Source organism: Chelon labrosus (genome assembly GCF_963514085.1).
Source record: "Chelon labrosus genome assembly, chromosome: 1".
In the NCBI taxonomy this organism is placed as follows: Eukaryota; Metazoa; Chordata; class Actinopteri; order Mugiliformes; family Mugilidae; genus Chelon; species Chelon labrosus.
In genome coordinates, this window is record NC_140337.1 from 16,237,544 (window position 1) to 16,263,718 (window position 26,175).

At 42.6% G+C, this 26,175-nt stretch overlaps 1 protein-coding gene across 1 annotated transcript in view; it reads right to left on the minus strand.

Moving 5' to 3' along the window:
* pcxb (pyruvate carboxylase b) overlaps positions 1 to 26,175 on the minus strand; it is a 307,177-nt gene that overhangs the window by 196,466 nt on the left and 84,536 nt on the right. Inside the window, exon 11 of the mRNA XM_084546125.1 lies at positions 2,394 to 2,556. Coding sequence (XP_084402251.1) covers positions 2,394 to 2,556 — 163 coding nt within the window. The remainder of the gene's footprint in view (positions 1 to 2,393; positions 2,557 to 26,175) is intronic.

Below are 26,175 nucleotides of genomic sequence, written 5' to 3' on the forward strand. Positions count from 1 at the left end.
CGACGGCGGCATGTTGACCTACGTACGCTGTGCCTGCTAGCTCGGCGGCACAGATTAACAGTAGAGGAGGGCAGGAGAGGAAAAGGGAGGTGGGGAGAAGTAGAATTAGAGATAAGGATGTGTGTGGAGCATGTTGTATGTCATTTTTGAGGCGGGAAATCTAGAAGTGTTTCTGCAAACAGGACGAGGTACAAAGTCCTTGAAGCGGAAAGGTCACAAGCTACACCGCGGCTACTCTTCTCTGACAATTTTCACAGCGTGAAGTGATGCACCCTGAGAGCGAGGAAGCCACATGATGGGCTTGTTGTTTCAATAGCTTATATATTTTTAGCCCATATGTGATGTGAATCTGAAATGCAGCTCAGAAAACTTTAATAATACTTCATCTGAATGTATTTCTATAACCAGGTTAAATTTGATCTGATCACTGGGCCACACCAGCTGTTAATAAACTAAAACAACAGGCCCTGGGAGAAAAATTAATGGATTTAAATTCTATTTAAATAAACCCGCGTGCTCAACACAATCCTTCATTTTCCCCCCCTCCATCCAAACCAAGAGACAGATGATTTGTTTGATTGGAAAGCCAGCGGTGCAAGTCGAATTCATTCACATCCAAGGAGTAAGGGAAAAAAATAAATAAATAAATCACTGTGTTCAGCAGTCATCAGGCGGCAACGGCAGGATTTTATTCTCAGCACCAACGCAAGAAAGAAGAGGAGGGAAGGAGACTGTGGGTCTCCAAGAATTTCCAGCTGCAGCGAGTTTGACATGCAGATGATAATGTAGCCCTGATCCGTTTCCCTCGTGTTTCTGTGCGCTGCTCAGCTGTGGATTTCTGACAGAATATTCAAGGGAAGAGTGCCCATCACATTTTATTACTTGGGTTTTTGGTCTTTTCTGCACTGTTCAAGAATTAAATCCATCTCTATTCCCCAGAATCTATTAGACTCTAGTAACTAGAGTCTAGGCTGCAGACAAAATAAATGTCCCGCCCATGGTCAATTGAGCGATTGAAACCTCACCAACACGTTGCGCTGTGTCGCCCGTTTCTCTTAATATTATCTATTAGCTAAAGACAAATCACAGGTTTCATTTGTTTTTTGGCAGTTTTTATTAAACCTCGGTTTAACTCTAATATGCGCTTTTATTGATTCATATCGTTTTTCATTACCATTTAATTGTCTGTAAAGTGCTTTCTGAGAACTGTTAGGGCCCATAAAAGCTAATAAGAGACTCGGCAAAGACACACACTGAAGAAGAGACAAGGATACAGCGCGGAAGAGGAACCGCGCGAGAGGCGAGGAGGGGGTGGGTGTCGAGTCCAGGGTGAAGGGCAAAAGGACCTGACAGCTAAAGCGTCCAGGGATCAGACCTCATCAGCCAGAGAGAGATTTGTAAGGACGGAATAAGCAATGGCACATAGGATGTGTAACACACAATGTGTGTTTGGATGGATACGCTGAGAACTCATATCGTGACCTTTATGGCTACTCAAGTGTGAACACGGTCAAAGAAATCGCTACTATCCTCACACTGAGGCAAACAGACACTCTCCATACTCAACCCCACAGCAGGCGTTTACAAAAAATACTCAACTGAAAATGCACAAAAAGCATTTCTTATTTCAGTATAACTACATGCATATATGACATTTTCATGGATATCTGATTATACAGGTTCCTGTTCAGGCTAGATATTAAATACTACTGTCTTATATGACCTCTGAGGTGGTGTCTGTTTACCAGCTGGCAAATAAAAACACTGTCACTGTCACATACACCGATCAACCCCAACATTATAACCACCTTCCTAACATTGTGTAGGTCTCCCTTGTGCCTCCAAAACAGTTGTGAGTCATCAGAGAATGGACATGGGCCTTCTGAGGGTGTCCTGTGGTGTCTGGCAGCAGGATGTTGTTAGTGGGGGGCCTTGGTTCCTATGGGTTGAGGGGAGGGGCCTCTGTGGATCATCCCACAGATACTTGATCAGTTTGGGATCTAGTGAATTTGGAGGCCAGGTCAACATCTTGTGCTGTTCTTCATGTTTTTTTTTAGTTGTTCCTAAATTGTTTTTGTGTGTGTGCCTGTGTCAGGCTGCATCCTGCTGGGGATGGGCACGTCTAAGTAACATCCACACGAATGAATGCCAAAAGTTTCCCAGCAGAAACTTTTGGACCTGGCACTGTCACAAGATGGTCAATGTTATTTACTCCACCTGTGTATTTTAATGTTGTGCCTGATCGGTGCATGCATTTACGCCGCCAGTGACTTGTAATCCCAAGTGGAATGGGCCACACATTCACTGGAATATTTCCACAGCGAATAATCATCATTATCTCAACTAACCACCGCATGGCAAAGGCCTTGGAATCACTTTAAAATAAAGCCTACCTCAATCCTTCCTGTGTCTGGCTGGAAGCCTCTGGATGGGTCCTCGGTCGTCACTCTACACTGGATGGCACAGCCGTTCACTCTGATCTTGTCTTGTTTGAGGCCAAGTTCTGGCAGGCTGCGGCCCTCGCACACATGGAGCTGGGCGTGCACCAGGTCCACACTGTATCGGAGAGAGGGAGAAAGAGAGAGAGAGGCGATGAGGTGAATAGATTGACTGACAGCCTGAAAATAACGTGAATAGGCATTAATTTCCCTTGATAGCGCAGCGGAGAAGGTTTTTTTTTTCTCCACCTTCACCAAGGCTTAAAACGACCAGCCCGACCTTTTATTCAATAGAAAGATTTTAATCTATTCTTGGCCGAAAATCAGACGGATAAGGTGAGGAGTAGAGGTGGATGTGGTTCTTAGCCTGAGCAAAAGACTCTTTGAGAAAACCATAGACTGTATAAATATGGATAAAGTGTCGCCGCTTCCTTGCATTGGCCAAACTGACGCTATTTTCCCAGAGATATGGACAGTGTCATTTTCCGAGTTTGGAGCCAGAGTATTTTAGTGTCATAGTTTGACCCACGTCCCATCCGCTAACATGGAGGAGGCGGAGCTTATGACCTATACTGCAGCCAGCCACCAGGGGGAGCTCTACTTGCTTTGGCTTCACTTTGTACTGTCTGTGCTGAAGCGATGGCTCGTAAAGAATCCGATTTCACATTTTGTAAACCTCTTTTCTAACCAAAGTGCTAAATTAGCAGCAGTTAAAGTTTAGTAGGTATACGCTAACGTGGTTTTAAACATCTCATAAAACATTAAACACATAAAACATTTGAGAGACACCCGTTCAGAAATTTCAACTCAGCATTTTCACCCAGGACTAAAATTCATGCACACATACACCAGCAGCAATACATTATGTTAATTTGTATTCCATAATTACCCCATCTAAGAAGGAATTTAAACATGAGCGGGACAGAGAGACTTCTGCCATCACCATGAGCTGTAACCCTTCATATCAACTTTGTCTCATCTGTATGCATATATTTAAATGTGAAGTTTAAATCAGACATGCTGGGTTAAGCTTCGTGACCTCGTATAGCTGAAATGTATAAAAGTACTTTGTCATTTTTTGTCCTTTTGGGCATGTTTTAAATGCAGCAGTGGACGGGCACAGCTGGTAGGAATACATAATTCTTAAATGGCCGAGCTCAGGCTGGTCACCCGCTGCCAAACATAAACACAGACAACTGGGAAACCTCTCTGCCTTGAAGGGTGAATGAGAGACACAAGGAACAGACATTTGCGAGCGAGCTCGGATTTTGGACAGTGTCTTGGCTTCCGTCCCCTTAATGTCTCAATTATCGTGTAACCACATTCTGGCCAAGCAGAAGGACAATTATGCACCAGTCTGGTGTGAAACGTGTTGGAGGAAAAACGCAGATTCTCTCTTGATAACTTGGACGGGCGCTAGCGCCGTGTTTTTGTTTCGCTTTCACGAATATGTCGACATTTTTCAAATGAGACGGCTCCGCTCGCATCTGTTCTGTGAAATGTTAAATACACCAGAATGAAATAACAGAACCTGTAATGAAATAACGTTTTGTTTTGATTTAACCATTTTCTCATCAGCGGTTGCTAATGTAGAGACAATGATAAGGAGGACAAATTAAAATACGGTCCAAGTATTTGTTTGCTTATTAATGTACTCTCAGTTGTTCAATAATACCACCCACTCACTTCTCTAAAGTATCTGCATATCCATGAAAAGTAATGCAGAAGACAGAAAACAATAGTTCAAAGACGAGAATCGCATCACAAAAACACCAACTTATGAGTTGGTAAATTAGTGTGTTCTAATGGAGGTACTTTAATATTATAAATACATTCAGTAGTAAACAAGACAACAACATTCAGTCAAACATTTGGCTTCCATGCAGACTTTTTTCTTTATAACATATAACATCAAGTTTGGCCTAGTTTTTTTTTCCCCCTTGCATAATTCTTCTACTTTGAAAACATAAGGCAACACTGATTGAATGAGGGCCCTTGAGGGTTTATGAAATTCATTGTATACTAATTTGACTCAGACAAATTAAAGGGCCTGCAGCTACATCTGTCCCTCAGTGCAGCCCGTTACAGAATAAAAGTCCCCGGAATCATTAGTAAGTTCTACAACGAGGCCAAATTACAGAGGAAGAGGATGAGGGTGACTTGCCTTCAAAGAAGGAAGAGTACGTCACGTGACCATCTGGAACAGTACGTCTCAAACAGTAGGGGGTGCGGTGAGGTGTGTGTGGGGGGGGGGGGGGAACTTTCAGTATTAGTGTCTTTATTCATGCTTGAACAATAAGCAAGCCTCCAGTCACTAGGTGGCAGTAGTGCTCAAACTAATCAACAAGCTGCCTGTTCAACCCAGTAGAAGAAGAACACAGGAACACCGGTGTACCAAGCTAACCCTAACCCTAACAGGCCGGTCCTGTTGTGAGCGTGGCATCAGTAAATAAAAAAAGCACTGTTAGCCTCGTTCAAAGTTGGCAACCACATCGCAAAGTGCAAAAAATTCACTATATCATCAGGTTCTCAACAGTACTTAAATTCGGGGCAAGGGAGGCAACAACAATGTGATGACAGAAAAGCTGCAAACTGATTCCAGGACTCAATTTTGGATCGACATCAGCTTCGTTCACCTTTTCAAACACTTATTCTCTCTATTTTGCTAACGTCATGTTTGTGTCCACTCGGGAGCTGGTGGCGTCCCCTGATGTTTACCCCACATGGGACCAATGTGGACTGAAGGAACCCAGAGTGGCATGACTGGATCATGTGTTTACACACCAATATTTCTCTACTAAACAGATCATCAGTGGGTTACAGCATCCCTTTTAACCCTATTATAAATTCCTTCTGATCCGGCTACATCATGGGCTACTATTCCAATTATTAGTGAAATACAAGTTTCGGTGTAAATGTAGTTATTGATAAGGAATGACCAGAAACTGATCTGAAACTAGACACAGATACAGTCCTGGATTAAATAAAGGTCTCAGCAAAGACTTTATGTCCATGTACTTTATTCCACATACCATCCACTGTTGTCCAAACACACAAAGACATAATCATTAAACCATTTGAACTAAATAGTATCGCCATTTAACAAGTAATTCTGTTAATTTCACTTTCTTCTTGTTCTAAAATGATTGTTTCCTTCTTTCATATCAATTAAACACAACCACCAGACCTATATCTACTGTCTTCACTGACTGATAAATGTCATAAATGCCATGAAAGAGATTTACTAACACTAAGTTTCTTACATAAATAAGTTAGGTTGGATATATACGTTCTGAGAAAAGGTGATTAAGAGAAAGATTAAGAGAAAATATACCAGCTTACATTATTTTACTGCATATTATGCAAGTACTAAAGATGCTGGAGTTTCTTTAGAGTTATACTGCTATTGATATTATCAGACACTAGTACAGTTCAATACCATTTTGATTCTACTCTTACAACAATGAAACGCACAAATCAGTCGATTTCTAATGTGATTTCTTCTCTATGACCTTTACTGAAGTTTGACGTGTTTGACCTCCACTTCCTCCTTCTCTGTGTATGGACCCTGTCCATACATCCACATGCATCAGCCTACACAGCATAGTTTAATTCTAGTTTGGCTGCAGCCCAACAGACAATAGCAAGAAGTGCTCCTGAGCTGCAACACCCCTCAGCACAGGGATTGCTCCGTTTCATTTAGCTGCTGGGAATTTGATTAAAAAGAAATTTAGTTTGGAATATGCAGCATGTAAGCACAATCTAAGCTGAAATAATGAAGGTCTTAAAACTAGATTTAGCCCCACCAACAATGGAAAGCCCTGAAGATCACATTACTTAATAAAGCATGACCTGCCTTGGGGTTGTTGGCATTATTTACTAGCATTGTACTTATGAACAAATTGTAAAGCAAGGAGCCAAATAAAAAATAGACCTTTTCTATAAGATATTAATCAAATGTGTTCTTTATTAAACCTTTCTAGCGTGTCCATTTCTTTTGAACGCTAGCACAGTTTTTGTTTACTTGCAGTACGTATACATCTATGGATTTATTCCAACCTTCATTTTTCTTTTTTTTTTTTTTTTTAAAAACTGAAAGACAACAACAATGTCAAACCAAATATTGTGTCTTTTCTTCTTTGCTGTCAAATTTCTCCAATGTCTCCTAGCAGGGCATTCCTTTGAGGCTTTCATGTGTCAGAGGTATGAACTTTCTGCTCATTTCTGACAATGCTAAGGAATACATTCCTCCTTTAAGATGCCAAGCCCAATATTGCATGTCTGTTTCACTCCCTGGCATTTCTGACTTTTGGCAAGTCGCTGCTTTGCCTTGCTTAGAGCTTCTGAATAACTGCCAAGTTTATATGTGATTTCTGACAATCTAAAAGAAAAATAGATACCCATGTGTTCTTTTATGTCTTTATGATAAGCACACAACTCTGCACCCCATCTTATACTCAGTCTTAGATGGCTAAATACATGTATTTTTTTGTGTGTTACAATAAAATTGAATCTTTCAGTGCCTAATTTAAGTTGGCCTCATGTTTTGAAGAAAGGTCCAGGCAAAAAAAATTCACATTTTACACATTAGTGCTAGAGCTCCACTTTGAGGACACCAAGGCAAATCAGCTCTCATGGTCTTGGCAAAAGTCTAAACTCCAATTGAACTTAGCAGGCCTCCTTTCCGGCAGCTTCAAAGATGGAGAAAACACTTTCATCTAATGTCCAGGTCAAGGACATGCCCATTTCGTTTATCCACCAATGTAAATGTTTTATCCAAGCTAAGGCAAATCCTAACTGTTGAACACACTCAGCCTGACAGAGGATTTCACTTCAACATAAAGTGGGTCAACTTGGTATCGTATTATCCACATGTCGTGTGAGATGGTGCAGAATGTTCCCATCAAAGACAATGCAGCCTGCACTTTTTCCAAGACACCACTGTAAATGTGAGTGAAGCTTTAATCTGTTCGCATCATATAATTAAACTATAGAGTTTTGCATGTGTTTACATGGTTAGATAAGTAAAACTGGGGGTCATGTACTGTGCCAGTCATGATGGATCTGGAGATTCTACAAGTCGTAGCCCAACGCAATTCTTGTTCTTGTCTGGTAACAAGTCTTTTGGATATTATTATGCATGTGGTTGGATGGTCTTACAACTAATGACAGCCATTGTGCTGTAAACCAATTCAACTCCACAGCCCTCAGATGACGTGGAGCTCAGCTGGCCTCCATGCTAGGCTGTATCATAGACCGTAGAAAGACGGACGGAGGAACAGCTCCTCAAAAGTGAAGCCAAAGCAAGTAGAGCTCCCCCTGGTGACTGGCTGCAGTATATGTCATAAGCTCCGCCTCCTCCATGTTCGTGGATGGGACTTGGGCCGAACTAAAACACTAAAATACACGTCAAATATTTTTTTCAAGGATGGTTGCAATCATTTTAGGTAGCTAATATAATGTTGATGCATGTTGGATAAGCTTTTTTTTAGTTAGCTATTTGACGCTACAGAAACAGGATGTGACATAATGGCTACCATTTTGTCAACTGACTACCAGTTGCCATGCCAACCGCTCCATAAGCAATCCCGTTGGACCGCGAGAGTTGCAAAAAAGAAAATGAAAAACAAGTACAGGGTATAATCCAACATTTCCTTTCCTTGTAACTGGTGGAGGTAGAGCAGAGTTCAGTATCAATTAAACAAAAACGTGAGTGAGTCTGGAGGAAGTGTGGTCCGGTCATGGATATCGCAGCTCAGCGTGACCCCACTCTCGGACCGTACGCGAAGTGGCGAGATGTTGTCCATATTTATACAGTCTATGGGCTGTATTAGATTTGGGTTCATCAAGTATACACATTTACCCAAATATAAAAACCATGCAGCTGCACTAACAACGTGATTTCATGCAACGCTTTCAATACTTGCATTCATATCAGTTATTTTAGCTTGATTTACAGACAGCCTACTTTAAAACTACAGTATGGTTTAATTAAATAACTCATGAGCGCTGGCGTTAAAACAGAATAGGTAAAAACCAAAGAGGCAGGGTACGTTGGTGCGACACATGGATTGATATGCATTTCAAGGGAAAAATTTACATTCCCCTCCAAAAGACGCTGATGGTAGAATTACTGCGGGTCATCTCCAGAGTCGAGAGTGCAATGAAGGTTTCATTAAAATGTAATTCTATTAAAATGAATGGTCGTGTCTTCCCTGAGTTATCCTTGGGTTAGATTGTCAGGGTTGAGGAGATCAGAGCAGAGGATATATAACGCACTGACCTCTGACAGAGGGGTGAGCACCTACACACACTTCACTTGGAATCTTTCTGCATATGCAGGCACAGAGCTGAGAAAGTATTGCCTGCACATAGGCATGACTTATCCTCGCAGGACTCATCGCCGTGTTATCGCAGTACATGGAAAGTACATTAGTCCAATACTGGAACTAAAACCTGAGAACACACAGCGTCTTAAAAGTCCAGCTTCCACGTGCATTCACATCCAGCAGCGAGCGCACGGACAATTTCTCCCAATCTGTCACATGTGCACACGCGCACACACCGAAACCATGAAGGCTGAGTACTAATTGCATATCATTTTCAGTCGTTTCACTCAGAGCTCGTTAGCAAGGGAGAAGGGGGTGGCTGCGCGCCCAGAACTAAAGTGGGAGAGGGAGCGAAAGAACGAAAGAAAGGACGAGCACAGCGAGGGGAGGAAGCAGCTTGTCGCGGCCACGGGAGGTGAGAAAATAAGGAAGGAACAATGCAAGGAAATACGACAAACAGGCAGGGAGGTAAAGAAAATATTCTATTCCACCTTCATGATGCAGATGGAGGAAATACAGAGATGAAAAAAAACAACTATGCTCTTCCTATTTGAGGCAAGAGGGAGAAAAACGAAGTGAGGGGAAGCAGAGGGAGTGGGAGTGTGGTAGAGGATAAAAAAAGATGCTAAAACCGAAAGACAGAATGGGAAAAAGTGGGAGTGTGGAAGAGATTGGATTTGGCCTCGCTCAAAAGGACAAGGAATGTAGGCAAAGGAGGAGAGGAGGTGGAAAGGCAGAGGGAGAGCAGTCAGGATTGGAGTGGGAAGGAGGGATGGAGGGATGAGACGGGGGTACGTCCATGGCGAATTGAGAACAGAGCGAGGGAGTGAGACAAAAGGCATGACTCAGGGTGAGGGTGGAAGATAAATAGGGAAGGAGATAATGAGGGGAAAGGAGGAGATGGTGGTGCAGAAAGCAGGTAATCTTTAATAGAACGTCTCGTTGCAAAATGAGAGCGTACGAGGCAGGAGAGAGAGAAAAAAAAAAGAGCTTAGAGGAATGTTTTCGACATTTAGGTAAATACGGTTTCTTGCTGAGAGTAAGATGAGCAGATTGATATCATTCTCATGGCCGTAAGCTGAATACAAAGTCAGAGATACTGTAGCAGCTGCTGCTGCTGCGAGTCTAACTCATGATAAAGACTGGCAGCATCCACAGCCACGTGTAATGTACTGGAATTAAACTACATCATGTGTTGAATGGTGACATTTAGTGATCGCATAGATTTGCAACACGACAGAATAGATTACCATAGACTCCCAAAAAGAGATGATCCTCAGTCAACCAGGTCATGGTATACCTATACCAAAGCTGAAACAAAGGCAACCGGACTTTCACCCACCATTTCAGTTCTGAACTGAATAAGTTGGATGAAGGCGGAAAAGTCTGTAGAAAAATACCTTTAACAAGTCCAGTTGCCTTTGTTTTAGCTGTGACATGTACAGTTATTTGCAGAAACAACATGTAGTACCGTTTCCAAACTTGTAGAAGGTAGTATACCTTGGTATAGCCATTTCAACCAAGTACAACCACAGTTCTACAACCAATCATTAAATTCTTCACAGACACCTTAATCACTGTCCTGTCTAAATGATTTGATTGGCCCTGGATATCTTTGCTGGAGCTGGACATAGGTCAGGCTTCCAGGCTATGTCCGATTTCAGATGAGGAAGGTTGTATTGTGGAAGTAGGAAGTAGTTTCTGAAGAAAAAGGTTTGGGTCCCATGCTGCATCATTGTTTTTTTATGTGCTTTTTGCAAATTCTTGACTAATTATTCCATTTGGCGCTACTTCATGGTTTGGGTTAATAGAGACCCTTCCGCCACCGTAACCACATCAAAGAGCAGCTTCTCCAATCTGCAACAAGTTTTTCTTCTTGGTTGCCATGGTGTCGAGAGTGGAAGAAACTGTCCTCTAGCCTGTCCATAAAGGGTTCAGACAGGATTTGTCACTAGAAATCCAGTCCAAACATTGAGTTCACTCGGGTCGCAGAGCTCCAAAATACATCCGACAACGCAGGTGGCCAAGCGAGCCCCCGAGGAAACTGAGCATCAGTCTCAAGAGATATATCCGAACCGTAAACATTTTGGGCAACCGGCCGTCTTCACTTTGTGGAAAGCTATAGGACACGGACATGTGTAGAACTAATACCCTGCTGAGAGAGACACCTTTTGGAATTGGGGTGGCGTTTCCCATCTTGTTGTCTCAATGCTCCTTGAATGAGCTGTTAAATAAGTGTTTCTGTGGAAGACTTCCAAACCTCCAGAGAATCCTTCAACACCTATGCACAGAAAGGTTTTACATCCAGAGCAAGAGGTAAACAATATCATTGCCTGAAATATTTGACCCCTACTGCCTTTTTAGTGGAGGTGACTGGCTGAGAATTTGTTACCTTTGGATTCAACCAGGCTAGCAAAGACTTTACGCTAAGCTAAGCTACGCTAACTGCTCCTTCGCTCGCTGTATTTTCATACTTACACCAATCAGTCAAAACATTAAAACTACTGACAGGAGAAGTAAGTAACATTGACCATCTTGTGACAATTCAATGTTCTGCTGGGAAACTTCTGTACCTGGCATTCATTTGTGTGGATGTTACTTGACATGTAGCACCCACCTACACCAGACCAGGCACCCCCACCCCATAGCAATGACACTCCCTGATGGCAGCCATCCCCAGCAGGATGCAGCCTGACACAGAGGCACACACAAAAACAGTTTAGGAACAACTAAAACACAAGGTGTTGACCTGACCTCCAACTTCACTAGCCCATGTCCATTTTCTGATGACTCACAACTGTTTTGGAGGCACAAGGGAGACCTACACAATATTAGGAAGGTGGTTTTAATGTTGTGGCTGATCTATAGATGGTTATAGTAGACATAAGAAGTGGAAGATGTGAGGAGAAGCAACTTCAGGAAGCGAGGACAGTGGGTGGTGTAGTGAGAAAAGCAGTGAGAGCCAGAGACTTTACGATAAAATCCTGCTAACCTTTATTGCCGTTTAATTTCACCCTCTTATGAATTTTTAACCCCTTCATTCCAATTCTTTCTTTTTTTGTACCGTCTTATTATTCCTCCTACCGTTCCTCTTGTTCTTTCATCTATTGCCTTAAATACTCGGCCTCCAAATGCAGAACATTTCCTCCTTTTGAAGTGAACCCTTGATTGTATAACTTCATTAGTACAGTGTGAGTGTTTTCATCAGCATTTGTGTTTGTTGGTGTTCACGTCTCTGGTAAATGCTTTTATTATTTTTTTTTCCAAGATGCCCCAGAGCCAGCGGTGAAAAAGCGGAAATGTATTTCTCATTTTGGACCAACTAATTCCGACTCTTGTCTACTAAATGCACGTACATACGCGCACACACACTCGTGTCTGAACAAATGACTGGATAAATAACCAACATTCTTCAGAGCAGGGGCCTGCAGGAATGAAAATGTGGAAAGAAGTATAATGGAGAAAGAGGTGGCGACGGCTGGCGAGGGAACAGGGAAGGAGATAAACACAAACAAAGGCAACGGGAGAAACCAAGAGGGAGAGATAGCAGAATAGGACCTGGATGAAAAGGAGATCCACGGAGAGGAAGACGACAACAAAGAAATATGGAGCAAAGGACAGATAGAAAGGACAATAAAGACGGGGGTAACTGGAGCGAGAGAGAATATGAGCGAAAAACAAACGAGGATGAGGTAAAAGACGGGAGGGAAGGAGAGGCCGGCGAGGAGGAAGGCATCCCATCTTGCTTTGTATGAATTTCATTAGACGGTTTGAGCAAACAGAGGAAGAAGAGCGGAGTCTGTGAAGGGGAGGTGAGGAATGGAGAAACAGATTGGAGGGCTGAGGAAATAAGAAATTTGAATCATGAGCACGCCATTCTGACACCAATTTAACTGGCAGCCGAAAAAAAAAAAATATACTGTCTGTTTGATACGCAAACAGAAGATGGTTGGAGATGGAGAGGGGAGGGGGGGTGAGAGGGGGGAGAAAACATTCATCAGGGTTTATCAATGAGGAAAAGAAGGAGAAAAAAGGAGCGAGAGCAGAGGAGAATGTTGAAGAGACTTGAAGATTTTAGCAAATATATGCGTGGCGTATACACGCAAAAATAAAGAGGAGAGAAACAGTTGGAGGACAAAACCCGGGGGAGGACGAGGCAAGGAGGCAGCCGGGGGTGGTGGTGGTGGGGGGGCGTTGAAAATACGGGCCGACGCGACCACACCACCCGGCAGACATTCGCACACCAGAGGAGGAGGATCCTATCTGATTAGATCCCCTCTGCTTTTCAGCCCTCTTTCTCCCTTACTTTCTCCGGCCTCGCTATCAGCCTATTAATTAATTCCTGCTTTCCTTGTTATGAAGCAGATGGAAGAGAGAGGAGAGGAATGCAAAATAACGCCGGCGTCCAGAAGGCAGCGAGGAGAAAGACGAGAAAGGCCAAAAGAGGGAGAGAAAGAGAGAGAGAGAGACAGTGCATGCAGATAAGAGGAGGAGGGAGAGACAGAAAGACAGAAGAGGCAAATATGGAGAGAAATTAAAAACAGAGGACACACACAGAGAGGAGGAAAAATGCAGTATTTTCAGGAATGCTGGTGTCTACGTTACCGATTTCCTGAATCAATTCCGATTCACAAGATCCCGACTTGATTCAATAGCGATTCGTTTACAGATATTTCAGCTCCAAAACCTTTTGAATACAGATTTATCACAACTAATGCCATTGGTTGTCTAGTCGGCTCATCTTGAATATGTCCATCTCTTCTCTCTTATACTCTATTAAATCCAAAATGGCGCCACGCACGCATCAGCTTTCAGGTGTTGGCCGTGCTCTCAGAGCTTCAAGTTTTAGATCCTTCTCAGGCGTGGACTAATCTTGTGAGATTTCTAATGAGAGGGTGAAGGAAATGGGATAGATTTTATGAATTAATAGCGTATATTTCACATCAATTTGAATCAGAAAATCCCTTTTTTTTTTTCTTTAAACCCAGCCCTATAATAACGCCAACCACGTGACACACAGCTCTTCTCTTGTGACAGTATATACATTAATTACAAAATCATTATCCTACCCCAAGGTATGAAAACGATCCTCTAATTAGCTCCCATTAAAGCATTATACCCATTTGTGCATGACGGGAACTTGATCCACATGAATAATTCACACGAGGAACAGGATTTCTAAGAGGTCTGGCTATATACCTTCGCTGCTTTTCACTAATCCTTTTACGTGACAAGCAATCAACGGCTGTTTTGTGAAGCACTGATATCAAGAGGAAAAACGCCTTCATTTTGTTGCTGGTCTTCCATTTGATGATTATATTCCATTATCTGCTAACTCACTGCTGAGTCGCTAGTGAAGTTGGAGGCCAGGTCAACACCTTGTGCTGTTCTTCATGTTTTTTTTTTTTGAGTTGTTCCTAAACCGTTTTTGTGTGTGTTCCTGTGTCATGCTGCATCCTGCTGGGGATGGCTGCTGCCATCAAGGAGTGTCATTGCTATGGGGTGGGGGTGTCTGGTCTGGTCTAGGTGGGGGCTACATGTCTAAGTAACATCCACATGAATGAATGTCAGGTGTAAAAGTTTCCCAACAGAGCATTGAATTGTCACAAGATGGTCAATGGTATTTCCTTCTCCAGTCAGTGGTTTTAATATTGTGGCTGATCGGTGTTAATTATATGCATGTCATTTAGGATTACCTTTATACCAGGTTGGCATTCCTCTATATTATTTAAATGGTAAATAAACGTTGATGGGAAGCTCATGCTTTCTTTCGTACAGCTAGTGTCTCTGTCGGCTAGATCAGGGTTTTTTTTTCCCCAGTAATGTACCATTTTGTACAATAATGACCAGCGCAAATTATTTTTGGTAGGAAGATAATGCCTATATGAAGAGACAAGTCTCAGTTGTGATGAAACAGGAAGTGCACTGGCTACACAAATGGAAAGGCTGCAGCTCTTTGAATTAAATCCCATTAAAACGCGTTTTACCCGATGCTGAAAGTATTTTGGCAGCTCCGGTTTCACTTCCTTCTCCGCGTTATCAGTCATGTCGCTGCCTTCTATTTCATACACAAGCTGTCCTCATTTTTCCCCTGTCAACCAACTTCCTGCTCACAGGAACATGTTTGATGCTTTGGTCTTCTGCGAGGTTTATGCAGCAATTAAAATAGGAATAATGAATATAAAACGTGGCCGGTCAATCCTACATTTACATTTTTATTTAAATTCTATTATGTAACAATTTTAAAGATTTAAATCGGTATAACAAATGTTGAAACAGTCACATACCCCTCGAGCCAGATCACAAATCTAATTACAGTATGTTGGGTTTCCCATACAGCCATTAAAAGTCAGTCCTACTCATGTCCAGAAGGCATTCATTTAGGACCGCAAGCTGGTAACATGCAAAAATGGAAAAATAACAGAAACAGTTCAATTTTCCCAATTGTCCATATAAAATATAAAAACACAAGTACTAACCGCATTTATTCACTGCGGCTGCAACTTTTTTTTTTTTCCTCCCAGGCTCTTACTGCTCCTTAACAGTCATAGATTGACCCGATCAAGAATGAGATCGTGCCACAACCCGTTCGTGTTCCTTCTAGGTGACGGGATGTGCTAAAATTGCTGGAAACATTTTTTTCCCCTGTGGCTGTAAGGTCAAAGGAAGAACAATCCCTGATTTCAGCTGCTGCCATTTTCACAAACCCTCCGACAGATAACTCACCAACAGATAGTGGACGTGGTTACACATGGGAGGTGTAAAGATCGTCTTAGCGTATAGAGAGATTGATGCATTTAGAGCTTCAACATTGTTCTTGAATTCCTCTGAAGCCATTATCAGATTTAGCTTGAGCCATTCAGATTTGAATCCATCTCACCTGCCTCCAGGATGCATCTTTGCTCATTTTTATGACCAGCATTCAGCTCATCACGGCTCCCCTGCTTCTTTCACTTCTCCAATTTGTATTACCAACAGCGTCCATATGTTACCCATTACCTTGGAAAGCATTCAAAGATAACTGAAGTTCAATGGGGTCACGGCAAATGCCTGGACCGTCACCTGTCAGAGGCTTCTGATTGGGCATTAAAGCTTCGACCCCCTTACATCTCATGTGAGTCGCTCTTTATTTACATTTGACTTATACCTCAACTGTGTTTCAAGGCCTTCTTGGGAGCTAGTCTGAGCGAGAGCTCCACATAAGATCCAGATTGATGCGAGAAATCGATGTGCAGAGGTGAAAACACCGTGTGGGGTTGATTAAACTCCAGCACCGACCCGATGTCAGTGGCCTCAGCTAAATATCGACTCAACCGTGTTTGATTCAGAACCCGGTTCGAGGTGAACCCCGAGCCGCAAAACCCTTGAACTCAAATCTGCATGCACACAGAGCTGGGTTTTGGATCAAACCTTTTTATTTAGGTGGTGTGCAGTACAAGTTAAAAAAGTGAAAGCGAAAACACAGCATTGAGTTTGTTAATCGGGCCCACGGATTCTGCTTGAATCGAGCCCAAAAACACAGGCAGGAGGTTCAAGTCAAGTCCCAGAAGTCTGGATGAACCCTGGAAAACCACTCAAATGTGTATTCACACTGTGCTCCCCTCTTATCGGTGTTTCGCAGATACTGTATCTCAGAGTAAAACACAACCATATACCAGCATTCATATGTTATATGTGCTCATGACCTTGGAAAATAAAATCTACACATATACAGACATATTTGAACAAATGATTCTTCTCCTTGGAGCGCTCTCTCATTTTCTTTCTACCATTTAAGGGTAAGAAAGGTTATTTTACAACAAATAATTCATGATTACTGATTAACTGCTTCCTACTATAATTAGCAAATTAATCAGCTGCAATGTTTCAGCTCAGAAACATAACAAGATCCTCTCAGTGCAGGAATCCTTTCAGCCTAAAGACCCGTTTTAATTTACTTAACTTTAGGAATTCATTTGAATACACTAATAAACAGCTACTTCTAGATAAGCCGAATATTATGTGATCACTTGTGGAACAACAAATTGTTTTAAGCTGTTCGACATCCCAAGTAACTGTAACCGTTTTGAAACCATTTAAAAAGAAGTTGTTATTCACCGCCCTTGAAAAACCAGGAACACTACAGCCGGGTTTAAGCCTTCACCGTGTACCATTTAAATCAAGGTTTTAATTTAAAATATGACAGGAGTCTGCAAGAAGTGTCCGTACACAAACACTAAACAACAGCACACCAGAAGGAACACACAAGCCAGAAAAAAAATGAAAAAAAAAATGCAATAGCCCATACAGGCCCGATAAAATGCAATCCAAGTTCTCTCACTCGGAAAATTGCACAGTGGAAGTCACAAATAGAAAGAGAAAGAGAAAGGCAGGGCAGATAAACAACCCCGCACACACATATACACACAGACACACACAGACACACGTGCGCGTCAACACACTAAATATACATGTGGTTAAAATGCATCAATGAATATACTGCATATTCGCTAGACCCACCGAAAGAAATCCAACAGGAGCCACACACTACACGTAATTGTTGTGAACCACAGGCGGATATCACACAAAGATGAGATGGATATACACATAAAGACAAAAGGCAATGAGTCGCAGGCCAGCCCTGATAACATGATGAGTGTAACATACTGTAGGAGCTTTGGCGGAATAAAATAGAGGCAACAACGGAGGCGGGAGTACAGCAATAACAAAAACAATAATAACAAAAATAATAAAAAATAAAGAGTATGCAATAAATATGACATGAGAGAGAAGAAGTAGTAATGCAGCTCAGAGAAAGTGGAAATTGAAGCATGAGTTAACATAAAGGGAAACAGTGAAGAGGGGGAAACAAAGGCATCAAGAAACAAAGAAAGAACAAATAAAGATAATTAAGGCGAAGATGGATAAGTAAGGGGTAAAAATAAGAGTGAGAACCCTGCATGGAGAAAATAACAGGCGGTTTAGACTCCTGCGTCAAGTTGACGCAGAAGCTACGGCAACAGCACATACTCAAGCGCCGTAGCTGACGCGCACCTCCACAGAAATGCCGCAGCGACGCAGACCGCAAGAGCTGTGATCGGTCCGCTTGGTTGTTGTGTGTTTCCACATCGAGGAAGAGTTAACTAAGGAGGTTCGACGATAGAAACGTTTGTATGACACATGTTCGTCAAAATTTCAGTCACCATTGTCGAAAGCGAAGCAGGAAGTAGAAACAAAAATGAACCTGACTGGCAAAAAAGACAGACAAGCATTTGGGTGACGTTATTACACAGCAACCTTACTGATGAGCGCACAAGTATAAGTGGCTTGCACAGGCGTAGGCTACGTGCGAAGGCTACGTGCGAAGGCTACGGCGTCTATGACCCACAGTACTCCAAAAGAGTTTAGCTAGCCCCAGCCACTATTGTGTTCCCCTGCTTGTGGGCTGGACAGGTTCCTGCTGTGGTCGTCATCTCTATCTCCACGTCCCATGGACAAACTATAACTCCCACGTGTTGGACTGGAGCTGGCAGCAGTAGTCCTTGTTCCGTTCTCTGAGAGACCTCCGTTGGAGGATAACTCCAACCAGAACCGAGCAGTGACAGAAATTTTAACAGCTTTTAATGATGCAATCCGTCTCTTTCCTCTAGGGAGAGCAGATCATATCGTCCAACCCCACTGGGAGTTAAACATTTCCACGCCACCGCTCTCCAAAACAATGTCTCCACACAAATTTTGCAGGAGGCCGAAATAGAAAAGCGATGAGTTTGCATCTCTGATGTTTGAAGTCCCAGGGTCGTACACTATTTTTTGGTAAATTTTGCCCTTAATGGAAATTACACATTAAGATGTGGAGGAAAAAATGCTTTCTTAAATCTGAAATGAGTAATCTTTTGTGTGTGTAGGTAGGTAGGTAGGTAGGTAGGCCCCTTGTTGTTTTCTGCCAGAGGAAAAAGTGCTTTCGGTGGAAACTATTTTCAGCTGCAGATTAATATACATTTCATTATGTAGTGAGTGTTTACTGCAGCAGAGCCGTGCGTGAACAATTCACTCAGAATAAACTCTGCTCACATTCATCATAATGGAGGAATATGTCACCCAGTGCAACAACACCGCAGCCAATTGATAATCCTGTTGGGACAAATTGATCTCTATGGCACGGAGAAAAAAAAAAAAAAAAAGGAAAGCTTTGTCTAGAAAGGCAACACTTGTTCAGGTAGATGAGTTAATTGTTACTTTTGTTCTTTTCATTGGACTTGGAAATTGCAATCTATGAAGTCACCGCCACCTTTTAATATATCGCTGGCATCATGATTTCTACTCCCTCTGTAACACTGCAGGGAAAATGACATTGAAACATGCTGGCACACACTGATGCATTCGGGGACCTGTGGAAATAATTACTTGTACGTGTAAAGAATCACCTCTAAAGCCACAGCTATTCTCTCAAGTAGAATTCTCATTAACAGGGTTTAGACAGACCAATCATGAAACACAACTATGTGAAGAGTGAGGCAATTGGGATTCCTCTGCACACACCAAAGCCCAGCAGGAAATCATCCTAATTAAACCCAATGCTCAGAGCAGGCGGCAAATGTGCATTTAATTTATGGGCATATATGGGTGCACTTGTGTTAGCATGTGGAAAACCTACACAGGAAAGGCGGTATGGGCGCATGAGAAAATGTATGTGCAAGCCTTATTAATGATCCTATAAGCAGGGCTCCCTGTGAGACACACCAACACGTAGGCCTGCTGCGTGAAGACAGCCCTGCAAAGCTTCCTTTACGTCTTGCTGGAAGGGATTTCATCTGTCATTTCACCCCATTATATTCCACTCACATTTCTCTGACTAACAGGCTGCTGAATCATTTGAATGCGAGCAGCGGGGCTTGGCATACAGTCGGATAGCTGATGTGTGGGAGTGACAACCAAACATATTGACAAACATGACCTGTGATTGGTTGGTTCACTCAGGAAACGCTCCAGCACCTTCTCGCAGGCCCCAGTGGGTCGAATGTACAGCATGTCGCACAAAGTGAATCAACGCTTGACAAATCCCTGGTGGTTTATGGCTGCACAATGAAGTCTGAAATGAAACTGACATCTTCATTAGGGAGTCTTCAGCTAGATCTAAGTAGCTTTGCGTGCTCCTCTTTGGTGGCAGACTTGACATTTGAAGCTCTCGCATTGCCAGCTTGGGAGGAGATTGATGTGAACCCTACCCACCGCTATCCCCGTATGCATATCTGTCCCAAGGCCTCAGCCTTTTGATAATACGCCCCCTTTTGATGCAGAATCCTGGGGTTTTCATCAAGTCTTTGATATGGCTCGGCTCGGTAGTCCCAAGCTTGTAGAAAAGGCTTAGGAGAAAATCCAAAGGGGATTACTGGACGAAATGTATGGAAATTACAGTTTAATTTATCATTTAGGCTATGGTAATTCATGCAAATTACAATTCCATTAATTCCAGCCTTGGGTTAAAAATAGTGTTGCTCCTGTATGGGTCCATAGTGTTTTACAATAAACTGCTTACGCTTAAGGTGCAGCCCCCAACAAGGCTGAGACTCTACAGAAACATAGTATGTGTCCTCAAATGTGGTTCCAAAACTAGCACAATGCTCATTTCAAAATTAAAAGAAAAACAAATTGGGGATGACACAGTTCCAGGGATTTTAGCGTTTCCATTTTTCACAATTCATTGTTTTTCACAAAAAAAGGCTCCAGGACTGCATCCTGTACTGGTACCAGATGCACTTCTGTATGTATGCCATTCCAAGGCTGCAAAAACACTTCTTTGTAGAGGTTGTTTTAGATTTAGATTTAGAACTTGACCAAAGCATAGCGCCATGAACTAGGCGTTATGCACTGTTGGCTCATTGTTGGACGACATGCAAGTACGTATCCCAAGCTTGTACCTTGACTGAAATCCAAATCCATGACTTTGCAAAGATGGTGAGTTACGCAAAAGGACTTCAATGTGAACCGAAATTGGCTTTAAGAGATGTCAAGATCCTCCCGTCATCAAAAAGATATTTATGTTGAGAAAGAAAGCTTTGGGCTGTGATTGCTTTTGTGCTTCTCGTGGTAGTTCCTTTTCTGGTTCAAGCCAAAGTGTCCGATAATCAGCACTCGACCACCATTAAGAGTCATGACCCAGGGGTGACCCTCTTTTGGCTTATTGCTGGACCTCCCACATGCTCGTGTCCACGTCCTCTGCATTGGCTGAATTCTCATAATCCAATTAGTGGCAACAGAGAAGGAGAAATGACAAAGACTGGGGTCAAAGACGTTCATCATTGGTAAACACCTGACCGTCAGCATGGTTTTTTCCCAGCCTTAAGCCTGAAAACCTCAGGGTCCAACGGTTTGTAGCCTTTTGCATTCTGCTAGCACCACTCCACAACAGATATCTACATTCATAAATATTGAGAACTTTACCTGCTTCAGGGTTTCCCATACAATGTGAATATTATGGCAGCTCGCCAGGGTTTAATTTACTCCCCCATGGTCTAAAAACGAATTGGAAATATTTTTGCACATCTCAAACAACGTCTGTTGTGTTTTTCCTATTGCTCCTAAACATAGACTGTAAAAACCGAAATCATCTCTCCCCAATTAGTTAGATCACCTCTCCCTCCCTCCCCTACCCAAAGCCGCCTCCCCCCAGACCACCCTCTACACTCACCTGCTCTGTTGAATTTGACCTGACGGAGAAAACAGCTTGGAAAACGGACGGGACTCGTGTAATGTGAAGCTACGTTCATCGCCACTGTTTAAAATCCAGTGTTTGTGCTCTTGATTTTTTATCTCATATAGATTTAAAAGTTGGTCAAAACCTGGAGGAAATGACTCCAGACTCCGTAACGTGAACTATCTTAACTTTGTAAGCGCTAGCTAGCAAAGTTAGATTAAAAGTCAACTGTTTACTACAAATTAAATTTATTCGCTCATACTTTTTTTTTAATTTTACATAAAATTGCCCAGTGTCACGTCTCAACAACTTCATGTTTAGTATTCCTGTCGATGAACTGCACAGGCTGCTGCTATTTGTGGCTAGATGGATGGATGGATGGATGGATGGATATTTGTCGCTAAACCCAATATGGATGGATGGATGGATATTTGTCGCTAAATCCAAGATGGATGGATAGATGGATGGATGGACATTTGTCACTAAATCCAAGATGGATGGATAGATGGATGGATGGACATTTGTCGCTAAATCCAAGATGGATGGATGGATGGATATTTGTCGCTAAATCCAATATGGATGGATGGATGCTTTAATAATCCCAAACTGGGAAATTTCACAGATTGCATGTTCTTACAGTAATTTTAAGACTGACTGATGCACAACACATGCTCTTATTCTAGATGCAGTCATTTTAATAGAGGGATAACATCACAGTATGTAATTATGTGCTTTTATTAAAAGACAGTAGAATTAACAATACCCTCCAAGAATCACCAGGCTCTCACAAGATCCTATGGGAAACTCTGCTTCTTACTGTATAATTGTAGTAAACATAAGAAACATCATATCAAAATCACATTAGTCAAGAAACTCGGGTTTGACCGCGTACATGGAAAACATTTCATAAAACAAAAAAAAAAAACAATGACGGCTGTGATTATAATCATGATGAGCATCCTTCGCATTATCATAAATAGCCTGCACTCCCTCTCTGCCAGTTACACACACACACACACACGAATTTGATTCTCCCCTGGTGTCAGGACACACACACTCAGCTACACCCCTCATTCTTATTCATCTGCTTACTTCTCAATCACTCACTGTACGCTCTGCTGCACAATTATAATCACCTTAAAATTATTTTATGACGTGCCCACAAAACCAGACGAAACTCCGCAGACTGCACGGACACACTTGACGCACACACACACACAGGCAAAACGGCACAAAACAGCAGGTTGTTTACCGCAGCGCTTACAGACCCAAACATCAAAGCGTACTGTACTATAAACGCTGATGCAGGTAATCACTGTTGTACACAGAACTCACTCAAACATCCACGCACATTTATGATACATATTATCTAGCACATTACAGAGGGTCCGGGCGTGCGGTCTGTGCAGCTCAGCAGTTATGTCTTTGCTAATGGTTATTTCATGGACACACACAAACAAACAAACACAAACCCTGTGTGGCCCAAGGAGGAGCTGTGGATTCTTTACTGCTGCACTTTTTTCTTGTGGTGTTGAGGAAGACAGAAATGGACAGGGGGTATACAGCGGGGAGGATCGGGATAACAGAGTCAGAGAGGCGTGAAGGAAGTAAATAAAATATAAGTCCGCAGCAGGAGCAGCGTGCACGAGGAAAGCGGTTAAAGAGAGGATAAGAAGAAGGACAAAGTGATGACAGGAATAAATGTGGGAACAATAAGAAGGAGAGAACTCCCACAGAAGGTGGAGAAGAAGAAGAAGAAGAAGAGGAGGACAGTAAGGGCGAGAGAATAGTGTCAATTTATCAACAAAGCAGGGAGTTAGTTTAATTGCAAACAACTGTCTAATGAACCTGGGCTGACCTTTTCTTGAGAGTCTTTATATAATTTATGTGCCAAGAAAAATGAATGAGTGTAGGAACTGACGGAGGGAGGGAGGGAGGGGGAGAATAATTGCTGACGTTGCAGCAACTTCTCCAACTCCCATGTCGAGAAAGGATATCAAAGCCAAGAGCGCGGGAGCTGGAGACGCTGGCTGCTGTATCGAGCGTTCAACAAAGAGCGAATGAGGAGGGAGGAAAAGACAAAAGGGAGAACAAAAGAAAGAACACGCTAAAAAAAGAGGAAGAAATGAAATTAAAGACTGTATGGGAGAAAAAAAAAAATTAGAAAATCGCAAGACAAGCAGAGAGTCGAAACAAAAGAGGCCTGACGACATAATAAAGAATGGTGGAAGTCCATTACCATGCATCGCAGCAAATGTGTCACTGTAAAATATATTAATGTGGGGATTCTCCACGGACTCAAACATATCTAACCAATCCAGACCTCAAACTTTGCTCCAGCGGGCCGCTCCGCTTTATTCTCACAGCAGCTCCCGGGTCGCCCCGGCCCGTCTTGTAATTCACCTCATGAATTCCCTTCCCTCGCTCAATTTCCACCCCTTATTTGTCAGGCCCCCCTCTGTCAATTAAGGCGAGGCACCGCTCCTTTCCCTTTACTCCCGCGCTCCCTCGCTGTCACTCTCTCGGAGTGATGAAGATGGAGAGCGGCCATTTAAGAGTAATTAGCTCGACTAAACAGACAAAAAAAAAAAAGCAGATGCAGCGCACACATTTTCTCTCAAGCACCGATTCATTAATGCGTGCGCCCGCGTCTCGTCTGCGCGCCAAAGAGGCGGGAAAAACGGGCGGCGCACTTTCTCCCGAGCACGCATGGATGCGCACGGAACCCGAAGCAATAAAAGCTCGGAATGACGCTAACCGGGGCTTTCTCCGACATATTTAAATTCTCCGTCTTTGTCTGGGAAATTGTCAAAACACGAGCAATAACAGGAAGATAATGCTCTTATTTTCCGTTTTGAGCGCGGTCACAATCACACTGAACGGCAGCCTCTTCGTCAGCTCGTTGTGTTGCTGTGTTTACGGCTAAATGCAATGAAGGCATCTCTCCAAGCACCGATACTTATTGCATGCTGCATGGAAGGACGTTTGTAGTTGTGGCCGTTTGTTTTTTTGTTCAAACTTTTTGCTTAAATCACAGTATTAAATATTAAGTATTAGATTATATGTGTTGGTTTTATTCCTCATTTACACTGTGCAGTAGATACAAACAAACAAAACTGAGATAATGCCGCTTTACATGATGAATCCAGTATCAACCTATACTGTGATTACCATTTAATGTGATGTCTGCATGCCTAAGAAAGGCCTGAACGTGAAATAATTCAAATAAGGCGTCCAACGCAGGCACGCGTGGACAGGTTTACGATCATCTGCATCATCTGGGGTGTAATTGTAGATCACACTTAAGCGCGCCATCAGTCTGTCAATACGCCTCCGTGATGGATCTGACGCAGTTCGCTTAACGACATTAGAGATTTTGTTTTCAATATTCCGCCGATTGTCTGCGGAGACGTGTTTATTGCTGTCTTCCACCGTTGGGAGGGTTTTATTGTCTTGTTCCTTGCGCGGTAAAAGCCGCTGCAGAACGAGCTCTTTTCCTGCCACGAGTGGGGAAAAAAAACTGGCGAGAAAATGAAATAAGGATGCAGCACAGCGCGCGGCGGCTTCAATTCACAGGTTTGTTAGCGGCCTTGTCAGTCAGATTCTGCTGTGAATATCCGGTATTGTGTTTGCGAATAATTGACACGTCACTGTCATTTGAATTGTAGTAAACTTTTCTACAGCTCAGGGTGTGCTCACGTCCTTTATGAGCAGAATACTGAGCGAACACTGCACATTAACGTTACTCAGCACAGTGTTACAGGCTACGCAGGTTTGAGTTAATTGAGTTTATGGATTTTGATGTCAAACTCGTGGTCAGATCACTCGACTGGGCTGGCATGTTGACGGGGAAAGCTTTCAGTTTAGTGGGTTAGTGGGAAAAAATGTCACAGAGCCGGTGTGAAACGGCAGATTTGCAGCGTTTTTCAAGTGCACGGTGATGAAAACCATTAAATTCAGAAGGGCTAGTGAGTTGCCCTTAAGCCGAGATTAATTCTCAACGCACGTTCAGGTTTTAATAGTTTTATCCAAGTCTCTTATTAGAGATGGTGCTCTTTAGGTTGGAATCAAGCATCAAAGCACAAATACATAACAGCCTTCATTTTAAAGCGCGTTTAGCGTTAAAAGCCTAATCAGAGCTTCAAAACATGCCCACGAGCAAAATCTCATCGTTATTTCAGCATTTGAGCGAGTGCAAAGGAGAATTACGGCGAATCAATAGCTCTTTAAAACAATCAAACAACTACTAAGAGGATCTAACGTTTAGTACCGAGGCTACCAAACATGTAGATGATTTAAAATGATTACTTTCAGGGTGTGTTCTCCTTGGCTATGTTATTTCCCCGCTAAGAAGACGGCTTCCAAGCTGAACTGGTGCTCTGTGGAGAGTTGGCTTTTAACACAAACTGTGAAAGAGTTTAACATACCTGGCTGCCCAAAACTCTAGAAGTATGAGAAATAATGAAGACATGTCCCAAAGAGATGGGCTGGCTGCTGAGGAGGACGAAAGCAGGATGTTTAAATGTGGTGGAACATGCAGACTGAATTAAACCACATCATGTGCAAACTACTGCTCTGGAATCTTAAATCTCCACTTGGAGCACAGTAGAATATTAGGACAGCGTCCGTCTCTAATGGATCTCTACCACCGTTTCAGGACCTTGGACAGCGCTCCACTCTGACGTTAAACCCTTTAAAGCTTCCAACCGCACCACGATCTCCGGTAATAAATAGA